Source organism: Carlito syrichta, unplaced genomic scaffold (genome assembly GCF_000164805.1).
Source record: "Carlito syrichta isolate Samal-C Ts95f unplaced genomic scaffold, Tarsius_syrichta-2.0.1 Scaffold303646, whole genome shotgun sequence".
Taxonomy (NCBI): Eukaryota; Metazoa; Chordata; class Mammalia; order Primates; family Tarsiidae; genus Carlito; species Carlito syrichta.
In genome coordinates, this window is record NW_007247742.1 from 255,341 (window position 1) to 271,443 (window position 16,103).

The following is a 16,103-nucleotide window of genomic DNA, read 5'->3' on the forward strand; positions in this document are numbered from 1 at the left end:
CTCGCCTGCCCAGGCGGGTCTCAAACCCGTGGGCTCAGGCAATCCACTCACCTCAGCCTCTCAAAGGCGCGGGATTTCAGGCTGAGCCACTGAGCCCGGCTAGTTTTTATTTCTTTAGTGGACTGCATGTACACTTCTTTTTCTTTATTTTAAAAATAAAATTGCTCCTTTTTCTTACTGTGGAGCTCTTTGAATTTTAAAAATATTCACTCTTTTTTATATATTGCGAATGTTTTTTCCAGGCTCTTTTTAAAAAAGTTATTTATTTTATTTTTCAAAAGCCCAATTTATTTGTATTATTTTGGTTTTATCCCAAGAATGCAAGATGTTAATGTCATGAAAATCACTACCTTGAGAGGCTAGATCAACAAGCAGAAAAACATTTAAAAACCAAATTTCTCATGTAAATTGTGGGAAGTGGGGGGCATGCAGTGTTCCCAAGCGGTCTCCCATCCAAGTACTAACCTTGGCTGACCCTGCTTAGCTTCCCAGTTCCTGCCAGATCCAGTGTGTTCAGGCTGCCATGAGCCTGGACAAAATTTATTCATTTATTTCACCACACAGAAGTTTAGAAATATTATATGGTCAAATTAGCTAATCTTTCTCAGTATTCTACATCACTACACTACACCGTCAAGGGAAGTGATGACAACTATAGCTGAATGATGGCAGTTAAAAAACAGGGAAGTTTCCTACAAATAAGAGGTGATAGTAATGGAATGACTAAAGGGGAGAATCCTTCTAGGATTAATGCAAATGGCTCGACTCCCACTTTTTTTTTTTTTTTTTTTTAAAGACATAGGGTTTCATTATGTTGCCCAGGTCAGAGTGCTGTGGCTATTTACAGGTGTGCTCATAGCACACTACAGCCTCAAGATTCTGGGATCTTCTTGCCTCAGCCTCCTGAGTAGCTGGGACCAAAGGCGCACACCACTGTGCCTGGCCTCAATTCCTACTCCTAACAACAAGCCTTGGATAAGTAAAGTATGTTATACACAAAAACTAGGGCAGGAAAATACCAGATTACCTCTGGAAAGCACTGCCAAGCCCAAGGTGGTAGACACAGGCTGGGCCTTTTGCCTAATCCCTGGCTGCAGTTCCTGGGTAGGAGGGCCTATATGAAGGAGAGAATCTCTGAGGATGGCAAGACTAAGGATAAGTCAGGATTGGCCAGAGGTGTCAGAAAGGTCTTCCTTTCTGGATTACTGCCTAGGAGATATGAAGCCCTTATAGGGACAGACTCTGCCAAACGCCTGTACGTAGCTACACCACTTCGCCAGTCTTCAATCAACATGAACCAACTGCAAACGAAATTACAACATCTTCAAGTATAAAAATAGGATGCCACCTTGTGTTCTCATCATATTTATACAGAAGAATCAAAAATAGCACAGACAAAACAGAGTTGTTTGTCCCACTGGCCTGCTTGCAACTGTGTTTGTACCTGGGGTCTCTCCAGGAGCAGCTGGGGACAAGGTTCCAGCTACTGTCTCCACAATGATCTCCATGTTTCCTGGGCCCTCTTCAGTTGCTGTGGCCTCTACCAGCAGGCAGCTTTGGTCAGCAGGCAAAGGTGCAGGGTCTCCAGAAGAACAAGAGCTCTGGACAGATCCCAGAATTCCACAATTAGAGAGAGGTGGGGGAATCAGCAATAGCTCAGGGCACAGTACATCCATCTCCCCAGTGCTGTTGGCTGGCTGTGAGTCTAGCACAGGGTCTGCCATCACTCCCGACTTATGGATTTAGTTCTCTTAAATGCTGAGAAACCAATCAGAAGAAAAACAAAACATGGTTAGAGCTCTCACTTTCTTCCTGGTTGGTGTGGTTACACAGCCCAGGGCCCGCCCACTAAAGCATTTCCTTGCATGGCAGCATGCCATACTTTATTGACCTAAATAGATGCTTTCTTTTTATGACAATGCTCAGAAAAAAAAGCATAAAAATGATAGCAGGGTCAATATTAGGAGATAGTCAACAAGTTTTGGACATTTTAATGACTGCAAGTTATGTTTCTTGCTAGCTGTATTTAGTCAAATGCAGCCTGGTCAAATCATTAAGCAATCTGGGTTTCAGGTTTCTTATCTGCAACAAAATGGGGCGGGACCAAAGGAGCTCAGTGGTCCTTTTCCTTCTTAACATTCCCTAATCTCACTTTCTCAGCATGGGTATAAGGAAAGCCCTTCCTTTATGATCTGGCCCCTGCTGACCTCTCCAGACTCATTTCCTACCTCTCCCCTCAGCAGATCTCTGAGCCAGATGATGTAGCATTCTCCAGATTTACCCTCTTCTCTTTTGCTTCCACACCTTCACAGCCTTTTGCCTCTCTCTCAGCTTGACGTGTCTTTCCCCCTTCACATTCTCTCTGTTGCCTAACCAACTCTTAACTTCCTTGAGGAAGCTGCCCAAATGTCACTTACACCATGAAGGCTTCCTTACACTCTTAACTTTCTCTGTTGGGCTCGTAATGGCTCTTTGTATGTAGCTGTCAGAAACTGTCATACTGCACTGTTTACCTGTCAGTCTCCCGTCCTGGAAGTTGAGCTTTAGGAGTAGTTTATTGGCATTATGACTTCAACGAACACAAACTACCAACAATCTAGGATTCTAGCGAAGAACTGCATAGGGTTGCAGCAGAGTAAAAAGCTAGATATCTTCTACCAAGACACCAAACAAGTGGTTCTTCACATATAAAGTAACACATGGAAAAATTTCAAATTCATTAATTGACTGTGACACCTGAACATAATTGAGAAATGAATGACAATTAAACTGAATATCTTGTTATACATAACTAAAATGAGTAAAGCTGAATAATTAGTAAGAATGACGATAATCACTTCATGAAATTGAATCATGGAGGTTGACTAAGGGCCAGGTTGCAGGTGAGAAGATGCAAAAAAAAAAAAAGAGAAGAGAAATCCAGATCCTTCAATCTGATAGACCTTATTCTCCAGAATCCCATTACTCAAAACATCGGATCACAGGGATTCCGAAGGAGGCACGGAAGTGCACTTTCGCGGTCAGAGGGATTCTCTGGAAACCGCAGCCTCCATTTATGAATATTACAGCTGCTCTGGGTAATCTACCAACTCTGCCATACATGGCCTTGGGAGAATCCAAGGAGGACGCAGCGCCTTCTAGACTAAAAACCTTAACCCGGGAAAAGGCGGGGTGAGGCAGGAGACGGGAGTGCGCGAGAGAAGAAATCTGCTTACCTTTGGGGCAGGCGCCCTGAGGAAGAGAAATAATAGATGAAGGCAGAGACAGCCCGCGGAAATAACGAGCCCCGGTTTAGGGACCCAGGTTCCAACCTGCCTCTGGACTGACTCGCAGCGAGGCCTTGGTCAGACACAGTCGTCTTGCTTCTTTGGGCCTCAGTTTTCCTGTCTGTAAAATGGAAGTGATGACAGCGTCCACATCGTCGGGCGGGAGCTGGATCACGGCCAGCGAAGGGGACAGGCGTTTTGTAACCGGCAAGGCTTGCGACGGAGCATCGTCATGATTGTAGTCCTGAGAGGCAGCGGGTACACGGGTGGGGTCCAGAGCAGTGACGCGAATGAGGCGCCTGGGCGACTGCGGAGATGCGCCGGGGCCCCGCTCGTGTGCGTGTTCCCTTCAGTACCGCCTCCCGGGAGTTCCCACCGCCTAGGCCCACTCTCACCCCAGGCTCGAGAAACTTTTGCCTCCTGCTCGCTCCACTCGCACTGCCTGTCCAGGTCCCGCCCCGCAGCTGCACACTCACCTCCAGACCCTGGGCCTGTGGGAGCCGCATCTCTATGGTCGACAGCGGCTGGAGCGGCCTCCCGGGGCTCCCTTTGTGCCACCACCTCCGGCCCAGCCGCCTCTAGGACATTGCGCACATGGAAGCTCTTTCTCTTGTCGGCTGCCGACGTACTCTATGGTTCCTCCTCCGACATCTTTCCCGCCCCCGCTCATTCCCCCAGCCCTGAAGCCCAAGAAATACCATTGAGAGTTGTGGGGCAGAGTGGCATGGGCTCCTTGGTGGGTGTGACGGGAAGTAGATGAAAGAACTCGGGGCGGGGCCAAGTGCTTTAACCACACGTACAGAGGGGGTGAAACCATCGAGACGGAGGGCCAGAGGGTCATGGCGGTAAGGGGCGGAGTGACGGGTTGCTCCAAACCTCGTGGCTGGAGGCGTAAACGAGGCTGTAGAGGAGTTCTGGAGTGGGCTTATGAGTGTCTCGCAAAGACTGGGGCGGAAGAGCTTTGTCTGTGGCCTTCCATGCATCGGTGTTTTGGAATTCTGGATCCCAGTTCTGAACCTCAACCTAGGTCGCCGCTGTCAATTCACTGCCCTGCGTGCCTGGCGCCGGGCAGAGTGGCGGGGGTGGCCTGGGGTCGGGGCTTCCAAGAAGTGTGCTAGAAATAACTTTGCTTGTATCCTTCGGAGTCTTATTCTCTACAATTGGTCCCAGTGCATTTTATTGGGGCGGTATTCGGGAGAAGTTCCGTGGAGAATGTAGCAGGGCAGGTCTTCATTGGTGATAATGGAGAGAATAAAGAACGGGCATTCCGAGCCGAGAGAACTGCATGGGGTGGGGGGTGGGAGGTTGCTTGCGTATTTGTTACATAGGAAGTTATTAGGAGCTTAGTCATGAAAGGTAGTTGGGCGCCGTGTTGTGGAGGCTTTGGGTACCACCAGGCTGACGGGGATCTAAATGGGAGCCAGCCAGTGAAGGTGCTGTAGCAGGGAGAGTGATAGAATTGAAGCTGATCCTTATGAAGAAGTACCTGGACCCTTGTGTGGCTGGTGAAGCAGGAGCTGGAGACCTATTAAAATGTCACTTCAAGCCGGGCGCGGTGGCTCAAACCTGTAATCCCAGCACTTTGTTTGGGAGGCTGAGGCGAGAGGATTGCCTGAGCCCAGGGATTCGAGACCAGCCTGGAGAACTTGGTGAGGCCTCGACTTAACAACAACAACAACAAAAAGATAACCGGTCATGGTAGCGTGTGCCTGTAGTTCCAGCTACTTAGAAGGCTGAGGCAGAAGGATCGCCTGAGCCCAGCGGGTCGAGGCTGTGGTGGCCGTGAGCGTGCCACTGCACTCTAGCTTGGGCGACAGAGTGAGACTGCAGCTCAAAAAAAAAGTCACTTCAAGAAATAAAATTTCATTTTTATTTTTTAGAGTCTCACTTTGTCATCCAGGCTGGAGTGCAATAGTGTGTTCATACCTCACTGCAACCTTGAACTCTGGGGCACAAGCAATCCTCCCACCTTGGCCTCACAAAATACTGGGATTACAGGCATGAGCCACCCACTCAGCCAAAAAAATTAATTTTAAAGAGACAGTTTAGGTGGGAGGCAATAAAGGTCAAAACAGGACATTAGGTATTGGGCATGTAAGGAAAAGGATATTTGAAAGACATTACTCATGGTAAAATGGCGTGGGTTACTGAAAAGTCAGTGGAGTCACCTCTGCCAACTCCAGCCAGTGGGTCCCTTTTTATCTTAGCTGGTTACAGCACCACAAAAATTCTGTCTATCCATTATCCTGATGTGAAGCTGGTTACAGGTGGTTTAAGGAATCTCCAAACATGATTTTCTGGCAGGAAACTGAGGTATGAGTAAACTAATGAAGGGCAGAATGGGATGAAAGGCCTGACGTCTCAGCCCTTGCATTCCAACACCACCCCACAAAAGGATACTGAAGCAGTGTGCTGATCTGTCCTTTCTGCTTCTATAGGAGAAAGTGGGGCAGGGCCCTGAGGAGGGACTGTGGAGTCCAGTTTCTGAAGTAATCTTGTTCTTTGTTCCATCTCCAGTGCTCCCCACCCCTAGGTTTTGATAATACCCCAGGACCTGTAAGGTTTGTGTTCTCCCTTTCAAGATGCCGCTTTCGGACTTTATTCTGGCCCTAAAGGACAATCCCTACTTTGGGGCTGGATTTGGGCTAGTGGGTGTGGGCACAGCCCTGGCCCTGGCCCGAAAGGGTGCCCAACTTGGCCTGGTGGCATTCCGGCGCCATTACATGATCACATTGGAAGTCCCTGCTCGAGACAGGAGCTATGCCTGGTTGCTTAGCTGGCTCACCCGCCACAGTACTCGTACTCAGCACCTCAGTGTCGAGACTTCGTACCTTCAGCACGAGAGTGGCCACATTTCCACCAAGTTTGAATTTGTCCCCAGCCCTGGAAACCACTTTATCTGGTAAGACTGGGAACCTGGGAGGTCTCTGGGAATAGGGGGATAAAGGGAGCTGTGTCTGACCCACTCACTGATTTGGACTGTTATTTAGGTATCAAGGGAAATGGATCCGGGTGGAACGAAGTCGAGAGATGCAGATGATAGACTTGCAGACAGGGACTCCTTGGGAATCTGTCACCTTCACAGCCCTGGGCACTGACAGAAAGGTTTTCTTCAACATCCTGGAGGAAGGTGTGGGATGGCACAGGCAGGCTTTCTTGGGGGGTTACAGGGATGGGGACATTTGACATTAGAAGAAAAGCCATTTGGGGAGAAGGAATAAAACGGTCTGAGCCTATGGGAGCAGGGGAAGTTGTTTGGCACAGCTCTAATTGAAGAATCAGCTATGGTGAAAAGAATTGTTGACTTTGTCTCATCTTGCCCCTCCCAGCTCGAGAGCTAGCCTTGCAGCAGGAGGAAGGGAAGACTGTGATGTACACAGCTGTGGGCTCTGAATGGCGCCCCTTTGGCTATCCACGCCGCCGGCGGCCACTGAGTTCTGTGGTTCTACAACAGGGTCTGGCTGACCGAATTGTCAGAGACATACGGGAATTCATTGATAACCCCAAGTGGTATACTGACAGAGGTGAGAAGCAGCTGGGGTCATGGCTAGGCTGTGTTAGAGCAGGAGGAGACAAGCTGGTCTCTGGCCAGATGAGGTGATAGAAAGCTCTAGCCCAATTTCCAGAGGTAGAGAGAGAAAAGTTGCCTATGATTGGAATTCCTAGAGCCAGAGCTGGGAATGAATATGGTTATCTGGGGCAAAGTATGATTCATTTCAGGCCCTGATCATCCTGGTTCTATCCCTAGGCATTCCCTACAGACGTGGCTACCTGCTTTATGGGCCCCCTGGTTGTGGAAAGAGCAGTTTTATGTGAGTAGAGTCAAATTTTCTTCTAATTTTGCAAAAACTAAGCCTTTGTGGACTAACTGAGCTGTTGGGAGTTGGAAAGGGAAATGAATCTGGGGAACAGGGGTCAGGACAAACATGAGACATGCGCAACATCAGGGTGGGTGGTAGAAGTTAGGCCTCTGAGACACACCTCCCAGGACTGTGAGGAAATAGCAATTGGGCCTAAGGACGTGTTCCCAGGTTGCCTACTACTTCTTGCCATCCCACCCACCATAGCACAGCCCTGGCTGGAGAACTGGAGCACAGCATCTGCCTGCTGAGTCTCACGGACTCCAGCCTCTCTGATGACCGACTCAACCACCTGCTGAGCGTGGCCCCGCAGCAGAGCCTGGTACTCCTGGAGGATGTGGATGCTGCTTTTCTCAGTCGAGACCTGGCTGTGGAGAGTAAGTGAGGAGTGCTGGGGAAAGGAGACTGGTTCTGTATAAGGGCAGATGAGGTAATAATAAATACAGAACAATAGAAGAAAAGTAGAAATCCAGGCTGATGGAGGATGCCTGGGTTACCAACAAGAGCCCACAAGAGGCATGTATAGATAGAAGAAATGGTGGGGAGTGGACGGAAGATGCTGATTTTAAGTAGGGCTATGACCACCCCATGCATTTTTATCTCTGCCTTCCTTCAGACCCAGTAAAGTACCAAGGTCTAGGTCGTCTCACCTTCAGTGGACTGCTCAATGCCTTGGATGGTGTGGCTTCCACTGAGGCACGCATTGTGTTCATGACCACCAACCATGTTGACAGGTAAGGAGTAAAGTACTCTGAGTCTGAGAGGCAAGATTCCTCTACTCAGTGTCCTGGGAGGATTGGGAGGTTGAGAAGACCATCTTTTTTGGTTGCTAGTGCAGCTATTGTCTGGGACTCTGCTTTCCCTGTCATCTCTTAGGCTGGATCCTGCCCTGATACGCCCTGGGCGAGTAGACCTGAAGGAGTACGTGGGCTACTGCTCACACTGGCAGCTGACCCAGATGTTCCAGAGGTTCTATCCAGGGCAAGCAGCTTCCTTGGCTGAGGAGTTTGCAGAACATGTCCTCCGAGCTACAACCCAAATCAGTCCTGCCCAGGTGCAGGGTTACTTCATGCTGTATAAAAATGACCCTTCAGGGGCGATTCACAATGCTGAGTCTCTGAGGAGGTGATCAACCAGGCTATACTTGGCTCTCTTCTTCTAGGAAGTCAATAAACACCTGCTACACTACTCTGGTCTTTGACCTCCCTTCTTTCTTCACTGGATTGGTACTTGAATAAAAATCAGGGGGCACAATCGCAGATACCTACAGGGGTCAGTTAGGCAACCGCATACACAAATGATGGGGCATAGTCTTAAGACGGAGGGGAAGAAGAGACACTAGAGTAAACAGGAAACTAAATTCCTCTACCAAAAGGCATTCAAATTTTATATATGTGAAACATTTTTTTGTCTGTGTGTATACACGTATATACACAGAGATACACAGATGGATGTGAATGTATATGTAGAGAGCGAATTAGTTTTTCCCGAAACTCACCGTACTAGCTGATGAGATGTCAAATTCTCTTTACCCAGCTCTCTTGGGAAAACAGGCTTCAGAGCAAAGGTGGGGGCTGCTCTGTCACACACTAATCTTACTAGGAATTTAGAAAAAGCCATACCTCACAGGCTAGGTGCTGCTGAGCAAAGAAAGCCAAATAAGGCCAAATATCTTTATTGCCCCATCCCAATCTCCTGCTCCCCCAGTACTGCTAGGAATTCTCAGATTCCAGGCCCAGGGTCTCCCTCCGGGTACCAGGCCGGTATGCTCCCTGGCCCCGAGGCAGACGGGGGTAGGAAGAACCAGGTGTCCGGCCTTTGGAGCGCTCCCAGCGACCACAGTCCCGAGTCCTGCGGGGTGGGGGACCCTGCCAGCTGCCAAGCCCCTTCTCTTGGGGAGGACCTTCAACCCCCTGATTATGGGGTTCTGGTTTGAGGTCCATGGGATCCTTGAGGGGCCCCTCAGGAGGTGGCAGTTCCTGGGTATTACTGGTACTTTTGGGGGCACGGCACTCCCCACCCTTCAGATGCCTCCGTTCAGGTTGCCGCCAGGGGCCTCGATTTGGCTGGGGGGGACCTAGCATAGCTTTCTGGGTCTCGCCCAACTCCTGCTGATTTGGCCCGGCCCCTGGAATCTTCTCACGTATGTCCTGGGAGGCCATAGGCAGAGGAGCTGGCAGGGTAGATTGGGCAGTTGGTGAGGGGGACTGTTCTGCAGCAAGGGCACTGGATGGGTGGGATCCTCTGGAGACATCTACAGTTGACTCAGGTTCCAAAGGTACAGGAGGCTAGGAGAAAGTGAGGAGATGCAGCGAGAGAGATGCAGTTCCCCAAAGCAGGAACTGCAGGCCCCTCTTCTGTTATCTAAGCCGACCACCACCAGCCATAACCTTCCTGGTTCAAATAAACCTCATCCTAGGGCCATGACAGTTTGTAGGAAGGTTGGTGACATTGTGGGGTGAGTGAAAAACCCTTCCTCACCTGCTGAAGGCTGATGAAATACCGGTTTCGCTCAGCCTCAAGGTCAATGATGCCCCCCCGCTCCTGCTGCCTCTGGTAGAGCCGCTTGCGCTCTTCTTGCTGGCGCAAGCTCTTTGCGTTGGGCTGGTACAGCTCCTGGAAGGAAAGAGAATGGCAGGGAGAAAAGAATAAACAGAAGGCAGTCTTGAACTCCTAGTCTTCCAAGACTGCCTTAGATCTGCACAGAGTTCTTGCTTTTGTCCCTCAGATTTGTGCTCCCAAAACCTTAGGCTTTGCAAAGAGGTCCCAGACAGGTCAAGCCTAATTCCAGAGATCCTGTTCAATAGACAAGATGCCATTCCTCCCTCCTTAGAGAATGCCATTGTTCCTGGCTCAGATTAAAATGGAATCCTCTTACCATGGGCTGTTGGGGTTCAGGGGCTGCTTTCAGTGAGGCCAGATCGTACACGAGGGGTTCTCTGCACACTGGACACTGCACACCAACTGCCTTCTGAAAATGAGGAGAAATCATTTAACACTTCATGGCCCAGCATGCCTTCCTGGTGCTGACCCCAGTTAGCCAGCCTAATTTGTAGAGGGCTGGCATACCTGAAGGGCACAGGCATACCTGTTCACCAATGAGTTGGGACGGAGCAAGAGCTCCCTAACTAGAGGTCTGGAAAGCTGAAACTATATGCAATATGTAAGTGTATATAAAGATGCCCTTTTTTTCTGGACAGAGGCAAGATTTCATTAGTCTTACGGGTATGTACCTGTGACCCTAAAAAGGTTAGGAACCCTTGGAGAGGAGAGATGGAAAAGGTTGTGGAAGTCAGTACCTAAGAGTGTCAGGTAAGAGAGTAGTGGCTGGTGAGGTCTACCTGTTTGGTTTTGGCATGCTGCAGTTCCTGTTCCTGTTCCTGCTCCTGCGCTTCCAGTTCCTGCTCCATATGTTGGATGTACCGAGCAAGGCAGTGGCAGTGGAAGTAGTGGTAACAGGATGTTTTAGTAAAGGCTTCCTTCTCCTAGAGGGAGGATAGATATAGGGCACTAAGTCAGAGCTCTCTCACATGCCCTCATCTACCCATTCCAAGCAGATCCCAGGTTTCAAGATAGAAACCCACCTGGAAACCATACAGGCAGATGACACACTGGCCATGGGGGATGTTGTTATCTGTGAGAATCTCCTTCCCTTTCTGAGAAGAGAGAAGATACTTGCTCAAACAGGGAGGCAGGGGCAAGAACTGTGAACAAAGCCTGTCTACCAGTTCGAGTGACTGGTTGGACTCAACTCTCACCAAGCCAGTTTGTTACCTTGTGTTTATGAATTTTCTGTCTTGGTGATGCTCCCTCTGCTTGGGATCAATCTTTTTCCATGTCCCTGCCCCTCCCCCCAAATTTGATCTTCCTTGCTTCAAAATCCAACTTAATTGTTTTTCCTCTCATTAAGTCACTTTTAATATATCTTGGAGACAAAAATATTATACCTTGGAGAGAAAAAAATGTTCAATTAAAACTCATCCTCTGGGAGGCTTTTCCTGATTAACCCCCCTTGAGTATCACTCCCCCATGGGGCAATGAATTTGATTTGGAGTTAGTTTTCAGAAAGTCAAGGCATGGACAACCCAAATGGAAAAAGAACTCACAAGGCACTGAGAGGGGCTATGAAATACACATTTGCACTGTTATTTGAATAGCTAATACAGTACTCTGGAATTCCACAAAGTTCAAGGCTACATTGTGGAGGTTTGTCCTAGGGGTGCTACAGTAATCTATTATACCCACTCTCTTTGACCCTAGGCCACCCACCTTCATTCTACTCTTGAACTTTTTCCTTAAAAATTTAAAGTAGATGAAAATAAGACTGTACTTAATTGTGTTTTTAATCTCAAACAAAAGTTATCTGTGGATATTAACTGGTTGCTCCAAGTGTTGTTTCATGTGAGTTGTTTCCTTAAACAGGGTACAAACTTTTTGAGAAAAAGAACCATGATTTTTTCTAGTTAGCTCCAATGGCAGGTTAGCCTTCAATTGTTCATTTATGGCTAAGACTTTCCCCTTCCCCCCTAGGCAAGAGCCATATCTTTTGCTACTTTCAGTTGTCAGTGCCAAGAGAACAAGAAACATGCTGACATTGAAGCAAGAAAAAGGCAAATTGAAGAGGAAAAGTAATTTTCTGTCAAGATGCTGGAACAGGCAACTTGAGCAAGCTACTGAACTGCCTTGTGGGAGGTTTTTTAAAGTTGAAGAGTCATATTTTTCTGGATTAATGGAGGCCTTATCAAATGACTCCAGATATGTTTCAGATTCTAGGTCCATGGCTTCCTTTTTCACAACTTCTCTTGGTTAAAGGAAGGAACATTTTCCTAGGCACAACACTTACCTCAATGAGTTCATAGAGCATGGCAGTGCCCAGCCCAGTCTTGGCCACGTGGCCCAGTGCCTGTGAGATCCTGGAGAAAGAGGACAAACCAAATATTAGGCCTGTCCCCTTCCCACATCAGGCAGATCTATATCCTGAATTTTTCCTGCACTGAACAGCCCAACTTACGTGTGGATCTGTTCATCTGAAAGTCCTCGGGGATTACGGATAGAGATCTGTGGCACCTCATGAGGATACTAGCAGGGGAAAATGCCAAGTTACTGTTGAAGTGACCCACCCCAGGGACTCTCCCCTTCCTCCCTTTGCTGCCATAGCATAGGGGCGTCACCTCTGCTGGGATTTGAAGCACCAGAGTGAAGCAGACATACTGTGAATCCTGGTCCTCTGCAGTGGCAGGGTGCAGAGTGATACAGATTTCCCATGGTGAAGATCTGCAGGTAGATAAAGTAGAGACCCAGGATGTGACTAGGCAAGGGCTAGAGAGCTGAGGAGGAGAGGGTTGAGCCAGCAGTAAAGCAGACAGAAGATGTGAGCATTGGACTCTTTCTTTTGGGGGTATTAAAGGAATATAAGAGCCTTTGTCTATGCGGGAGAAACATTATCTCTGAATCAAGGCTCACAATGCCTTAAGACCAGATTTGAAATAGAACCCTTCCTCACAATGCCTTAAGACCAGATTTGAAATAGAACCTACCACGGGGACTTCTGCCCACCTGTAACTGAATACATACCTGCCATTTCCTTTAATCACCTGTAGTTCATCCAGATAGATAGATTCTAACACTTCAACTTCAGAGGGAAGTACCCTAGAGAGACACATGGGAAGATGGATTCACCATTACAGCTCTCTCTGCTGAAGCCTGCTAAGGCCAGTAAAGGCTGGCTTTGTAGAAAAATGGCAACCTACCTGAATGCATTATTTTGCTAAACCTCTTAAAAATGAGGGAAAGGCTTCCTTAAGTTGTCAAGTGGCCAGGTAGGAAGCATGGGAATCAGAATATTAGAGATTATTTTTGCTAACAGATAAGGAAATAGATTCCCAGAGAGGTGAAATGCCAAACTAAAACTTAACATAGGCAGAACTGGGACCAGAACCAGGTTTCCTGACTTCCTGTTTAAGTTTCATTCCACTGTTGGTTATCTCTTAGTGGCTATCTCTGACCCAGAAATACAGCATCCATTTATTAGCATCAAAGTTACCAATACTATTCATGCCTTTCCCTACACCATTATCCAGTTTGAATGCCAGTGCCCTGGCACCTGCCTATACACATTGCTAACACTAGTCACTCTAAGCTTTCTAAAAGCAGATGCCTACCTCAACACAACAGCTCTAAGTGGTATAAACTCTGTGTTGTAAAAGAGCCATCAGCCTTGGAATCAGTAACAGGTACCAATCACTTTTATTTTATGTGATCTAGGTAGTTACTTATCTCTGTGAGCCTGAGTAACCTTGTCTACCACACATGGATTATATCACTTACTCGCTAGGATTAAAGGTGAGGATTCAAAGGTGATTTGTATAAAGTACCTAATAGTATCTGGTCCATAGTAACTAGTTTATGTCCTCTTTTTGTCCTGTTTGTATGTAACCTTCTCCCTTAAAAGGAAGGAGGGAAGGATGTAGTTAGTAGAGTACTCCGGATATATTTATGACCCTGGGTGTCTTGTTGATATATATCTGGATCCATGGTCCTGATGCAAATCAAAGGACACATGTTTAAGCATAAAAACAGCAGTTGTAATGACATAAAAGATGATTAGTTTGAGTCTACAGCTCTACCGGGTGATACATGGAAAAATGCACGCTTTGCTTTCTAACAGTTATATTACTCCCTCTTTACCAAAAGCAGGGATGTCCCTACATGACCTATATCAATTTTTTTTAAGTCTTAGGCAAAAGACTCAAAGCTTTACACCTCACAGATAGTGGAGTAATTCTGGTTGATAAGGGAGTGGGAGTCTCAGAGTACCACTGCTGCACTCACTGCTGCCCTCTCCATAGCTCAGAGTCTCATACAAATATGTATGTGTGTGTATATACATACGTATATATACATACGTGTGTGTGTGTATATATACATACATACATATATATACATACATAAATACAAATACATACATATATATATTTGGACCTGAGTCTCACTCTGTTGCCCAGACTGGACAAGCTGGAGTGCAGTGGCACGATCATGGCTCACCATACCCTCAACCTCCCGGGCTCAGGCGATCCTTCCACCTTAGCCTCCTGAGTAGCTGGAACTACAGGTACCCTTAATCTCCCAGGCTCAGGCAATCCTTCCACCTTAGCTGCCTGAGTAGCTGCGACTACAGGTGTGCACCACCACACCCATTTTTTATAGAAATGAAGTCTTGCTATGTTGTCCAGGCTGGTCTCAAATTCTTGGCTTCAAGCAATCTTTCTGCCTTGGCCTCCCAAAGTGCTGGGATTACAGACATGAGCCACTGTGCCTGATTCTTTCCTCTGAATCTTAAAAGTTCTCCTGAATATTTTGAAAACCACTAGTCTAGATGGTCATAATAAAGGCCAGCACTAGCAGGGCTCCCTGAACCAACGTAACACTGAGGTGTAGCCTCAGTCAAGTGGCCTTTCAATACTTTGCCCATTCCATATGGGCATGTGTAGCCTCAGTCAAGTGGCCTTTCAATACTTTGCCCATTCCATATGGGCATGTGGGTCCTGGATGTGAAATACAATATGAGGTAGTGGTAAGGTGACAAGAAAAGGGGGGACATTGTAGAATGTCCCGGTACTAAGAATATAAGACTTGGAGTCAGACACACCTGGATTCCTAGGTACTTTGTATTTTTGGTACAAAAGGTAACTTTGTACTTTTTGGGAAATCACTTCTTCTTTGGGACTCCTTTAGTCTCCTCAGGTGCCTACACCTCAGAGTTATTAATGAAAAGGAGTAAGTTACAAATTCACCGCGATTCTCTCAACTATTCTGTGAGGTAGATGCCACACCCATTTTTTTTTTTTTTTTTTTTTTTTTACCGCTGAGAACACTGACTCACAGAAGTTAGGTGGCCTGGTCAGCATCACACAGCTAATAAAATGTGGCATGAATGCACGTTTATTCTACTTCCAAATCCCAGAGTCCTTCCAGGTTCCAGTCTCTTGTTAAGAATGCTTGAGAGAAGAACTAGAAGGACTTTTTGTGAGGTGCTAAGCTTTATGCAGACAATAGTCCTCATTAGTGCTGTCCAAGAGATAGAAGGCTGAGAAAAGCGTGGGCGGAAACAGGCTTATCCAAGGGGAAAGGGAGGACATTGGTTCTGGGAGGTGAAAGGGAGGTCTGATGAGTAGGCATTCTCTAAGCCCCTGAGAAAATTCACTTCAGGAAGAGAGAAGGGGATGACTGCATGGGGCTGGAGAAGAGGGATCCAACCGGATAAGGCGCAGCCCGAACTGGCCTGGCCAGCGCAGACCCGGTCTCCTCTCAGATCAGCGTCCCTCTCCACCCTCCGGTTCCCCACTTCAGAAGCTCTCTTAGGAAAAGATGTCACCATTCCCGCCATCCCTCATCCCTCGTTCCACCCCACACGCCTGCCGTCCGGACCGTCTGCGACCTCTGAGAGGCCTCTGGAACAAATCCAGGCGGTCAGCCAAAGCCCATGTCCCCAAAGTTACCAGTCCTCCTCCCCTGGAGCTGCCGACGCGGACGCCGCCATGTCTTCTCCGGCTTACAGCCGGAACCGGAAGTGCCCTTGGGGAAGTCGGAGACGGAAAACTAATGGTGGGGGCCTGCTAGCGCGCCGTTTCTAGGCAACCGCTGGCTCCGGGTCCTTAGTGGGGACTGCTGGCCAAGAGACGGTTTGGACGTGCCCCAGGAAGTGCCCATGGGCGATCTGCCGTCCCTCCTACAACTCTGAGTGCCTTTGTCCTCTGAACTTCTGGCCAGTTCTAGCGAGTTAAATTGGTAAGAATGGGAGCCTGAAGAGGCCAGTAGTGTAGGGTAGAGAAAAATTCCGTCAGGCAAAGTATACAGGCAGCCAAAAGGCCAGGGTCGGCGTCTTCTGCCTGAGGAGCGTGGAGCTTGTGGGCGCGGGATGAGAGCGGGTCTCTGGCCTGCGAAGCGTAAGGGGAGGGAGCCTGGGCAGTGGGGCTGA

General features: G+C 48.0%; 4 protein-coding genes across 14 annotated transcripts in view; 2 read left to right on the forward strand and 2 right to left on the reverse strand.

Annotated features, from left to right (window-relative positions):
* The window catches only part of ZNF142 (zinc finger protein 142), a 20,580-nt gene extending 16,769 nt beyond the window's left edge, over window positions 1-3,811 (reverse strand). For 3 of the 5 annotated variants that reach the window (XM_021712769.1, XM_008058852.2, XM_021712766.1), the window contains exons 1-3: window positions 3,743-3,811; window positions 3,216-3,510; window positions 1,445-1,758 (exon numbers count right to left, since the gene is read on the reverse strand). In XM_021712769.1, the coding sequence (XP_021568444.1) occupies window positions 1,445-1,724 (280 nt within the window). In that variant the 5' untranslated portion in view covers window positions 1,725-1,758; window positions 3,216-3,510; window positions 3,743-3,811. The remainder of the gene's footprint in view (window positions 1-1,444; window positions 1,759-3,215; window positions 3,511-3,742) is intronic. The other 2 variants (XM_021712768.1, XM_021712767.1) reach the window with 2 other exon arrangements.
* A 155-nt stretch (window positions 3,812-3,966) lies between these two features.
* LOC103261231 (mitochondrial chaperone BCS1) lies at window positions 3,967-8,314 on the forward strand. Of its 4 annotated transcripts, XM_021712773.1 has the most exons (11): window positions 4,025-4,111; window positions 4,176-4,177; window positions 4,412-4,429; window positions 4,465-4,570; window positions 5,800-6,168; window positions 6,257-6,396; window positions 6,596-6,790; window positions 7,015-7,078; window positions 7,334-7,503; window positions 7,743-7,860; window positions 8,003-8,314. In XM_021712773.1, exons 5-11 carry the CDS (start codon window positions 5,849-5,851, stop codon window positions 8,253-8,255), a joined length of 1,260 nt encoding a protein of 419 aa, XP_021568448.1. In that variant the 5' UTR covers window positions 4,025-4,111; window positions 4,176-4,177; window positions 4,412-4,429; window positions 4,465-4,570; window positions 5,800-5,848; the 3' UTR covers window positions 8,256-8,314. The 4 variants fall into 4 exon arrangements, with proteins under 4 accessions (XP_008057044.1, XP_021568448.1, XP_021568447.1 ...); XM_008058853.2 differs by lacking the exons at window positions 4,025-4,111; window positions 4,176-4,177; window positions 4,412-4,429; window positions 4,465-4,570 and adding an exon at window positions 3,967-4,002 and having other exon boundaries at window positions 5,784-6,168; XM_021712772.1 differs by lacking the exons at window positions 4,176-4,177; window positions 4,412-4,429; window positions 4,465-4,570.
* Window positions 8,315-8,769: 455 nt separating this feature from the next.
* RNF25 (ring finger protein 25) lies at window positions 8,770-15,755 on the reverse strand. 4 transcript variants are annotated; one of them, XM_008058854.1, is made up of 10 exons: window positions 15,625-15,755; window positions 12,701-12,775; window positions 12,298-12,400; window positions 12,138-12,205; window positions 11,970-12,039; window positions 10,711-10,782; window positions 10,468-10,611; window positions 10,005-10,097; window positions 9,608-9,742; window positions 8,770-9,414 (listed from the first exon to the last, which is right to left on the reverse strand). In XM_008058854.1, exons 1-10 carry the CDS (start codon window positions 15,663-15,665, stop codon window positions 8,839-8,841), a joined length of 1,377 nt encoding a protein of 458 aa, XP_008057045.1. In that variant the 5' UTR covers window positions 15,666-15,755; the 3' UTR covers window positions 8,770-8,838. The 4 variants fall into 4 exon arrangements, with proteins under 4 accessions (XP_008057045.1, XP_008057046.1, XP_021568445.1 ...); XM_008058855.1 differs by having other exon boundaries at window positions 10,005-10,094; window positions 15,625-15,726; XM_021712770.1 differs by lacking the exon at window positions 12,138-12,205 and having other exon boundaries at window positions 15,625-15,639.
* The window catches only part of STK36 (serine/threonine kinase 36), a 29,238-nt gene continuing 28,886 nt past the window's right edge, over window positions 15,752-16,103 (forward strand). The window contains exon 1 of the mRNA XM_008058856.2: window positions 15,752-15,913. The gene's annotated coding sequence lies outside the window, so the exon portion shown is untranslated. The remainder of the gene's footprint in view (window positions 15,914-16,103) is intronic.

Coding starts and splice junctions, on each gene's coding strand:
- LOC103261231 (XM_008058853.2), top strand. CDS start 5,849: ATGCCGCTTTCGGACTTTATTCTGGCCCTAAAGGACAATCCCTACTTT. Junction 6,169..6,256: donor CCTGGAAACCACTTTATCTG/GTAAGACTGGGA, acceptor ACTGTTATTTAG/GTATCAAGGGAAATGGATCC. Junction 7,504..7,742: donor TCGAGACCTGGCTGTGGAGA/GTAAGTGAGGAG, acceptor GCCTTCCTTCAG/ACCCAGTAAAGTACCAAGGT.
- RNF25 (XM_008058854.1), bottom strand. CDS start 15,665: ATGGCGGCGTCCGCGTCGGCAGCTCCAGGGGAGGAGGACTG. Junction 12,206..12,297: donor TGCTTCAAATCCCAGCAGAG/GTGACGCCCCTA, acceptor TTCCCCTGCTAG/TATCCTCATGAGGTGCCACA. Junction 10,783..11,969: donor TGCTCTATGAACTCATTGAG/GTAAGTGTTGTG, acceptor CTCTCTTCTCAG/AAAGGGAAGGAGATTCTCAC.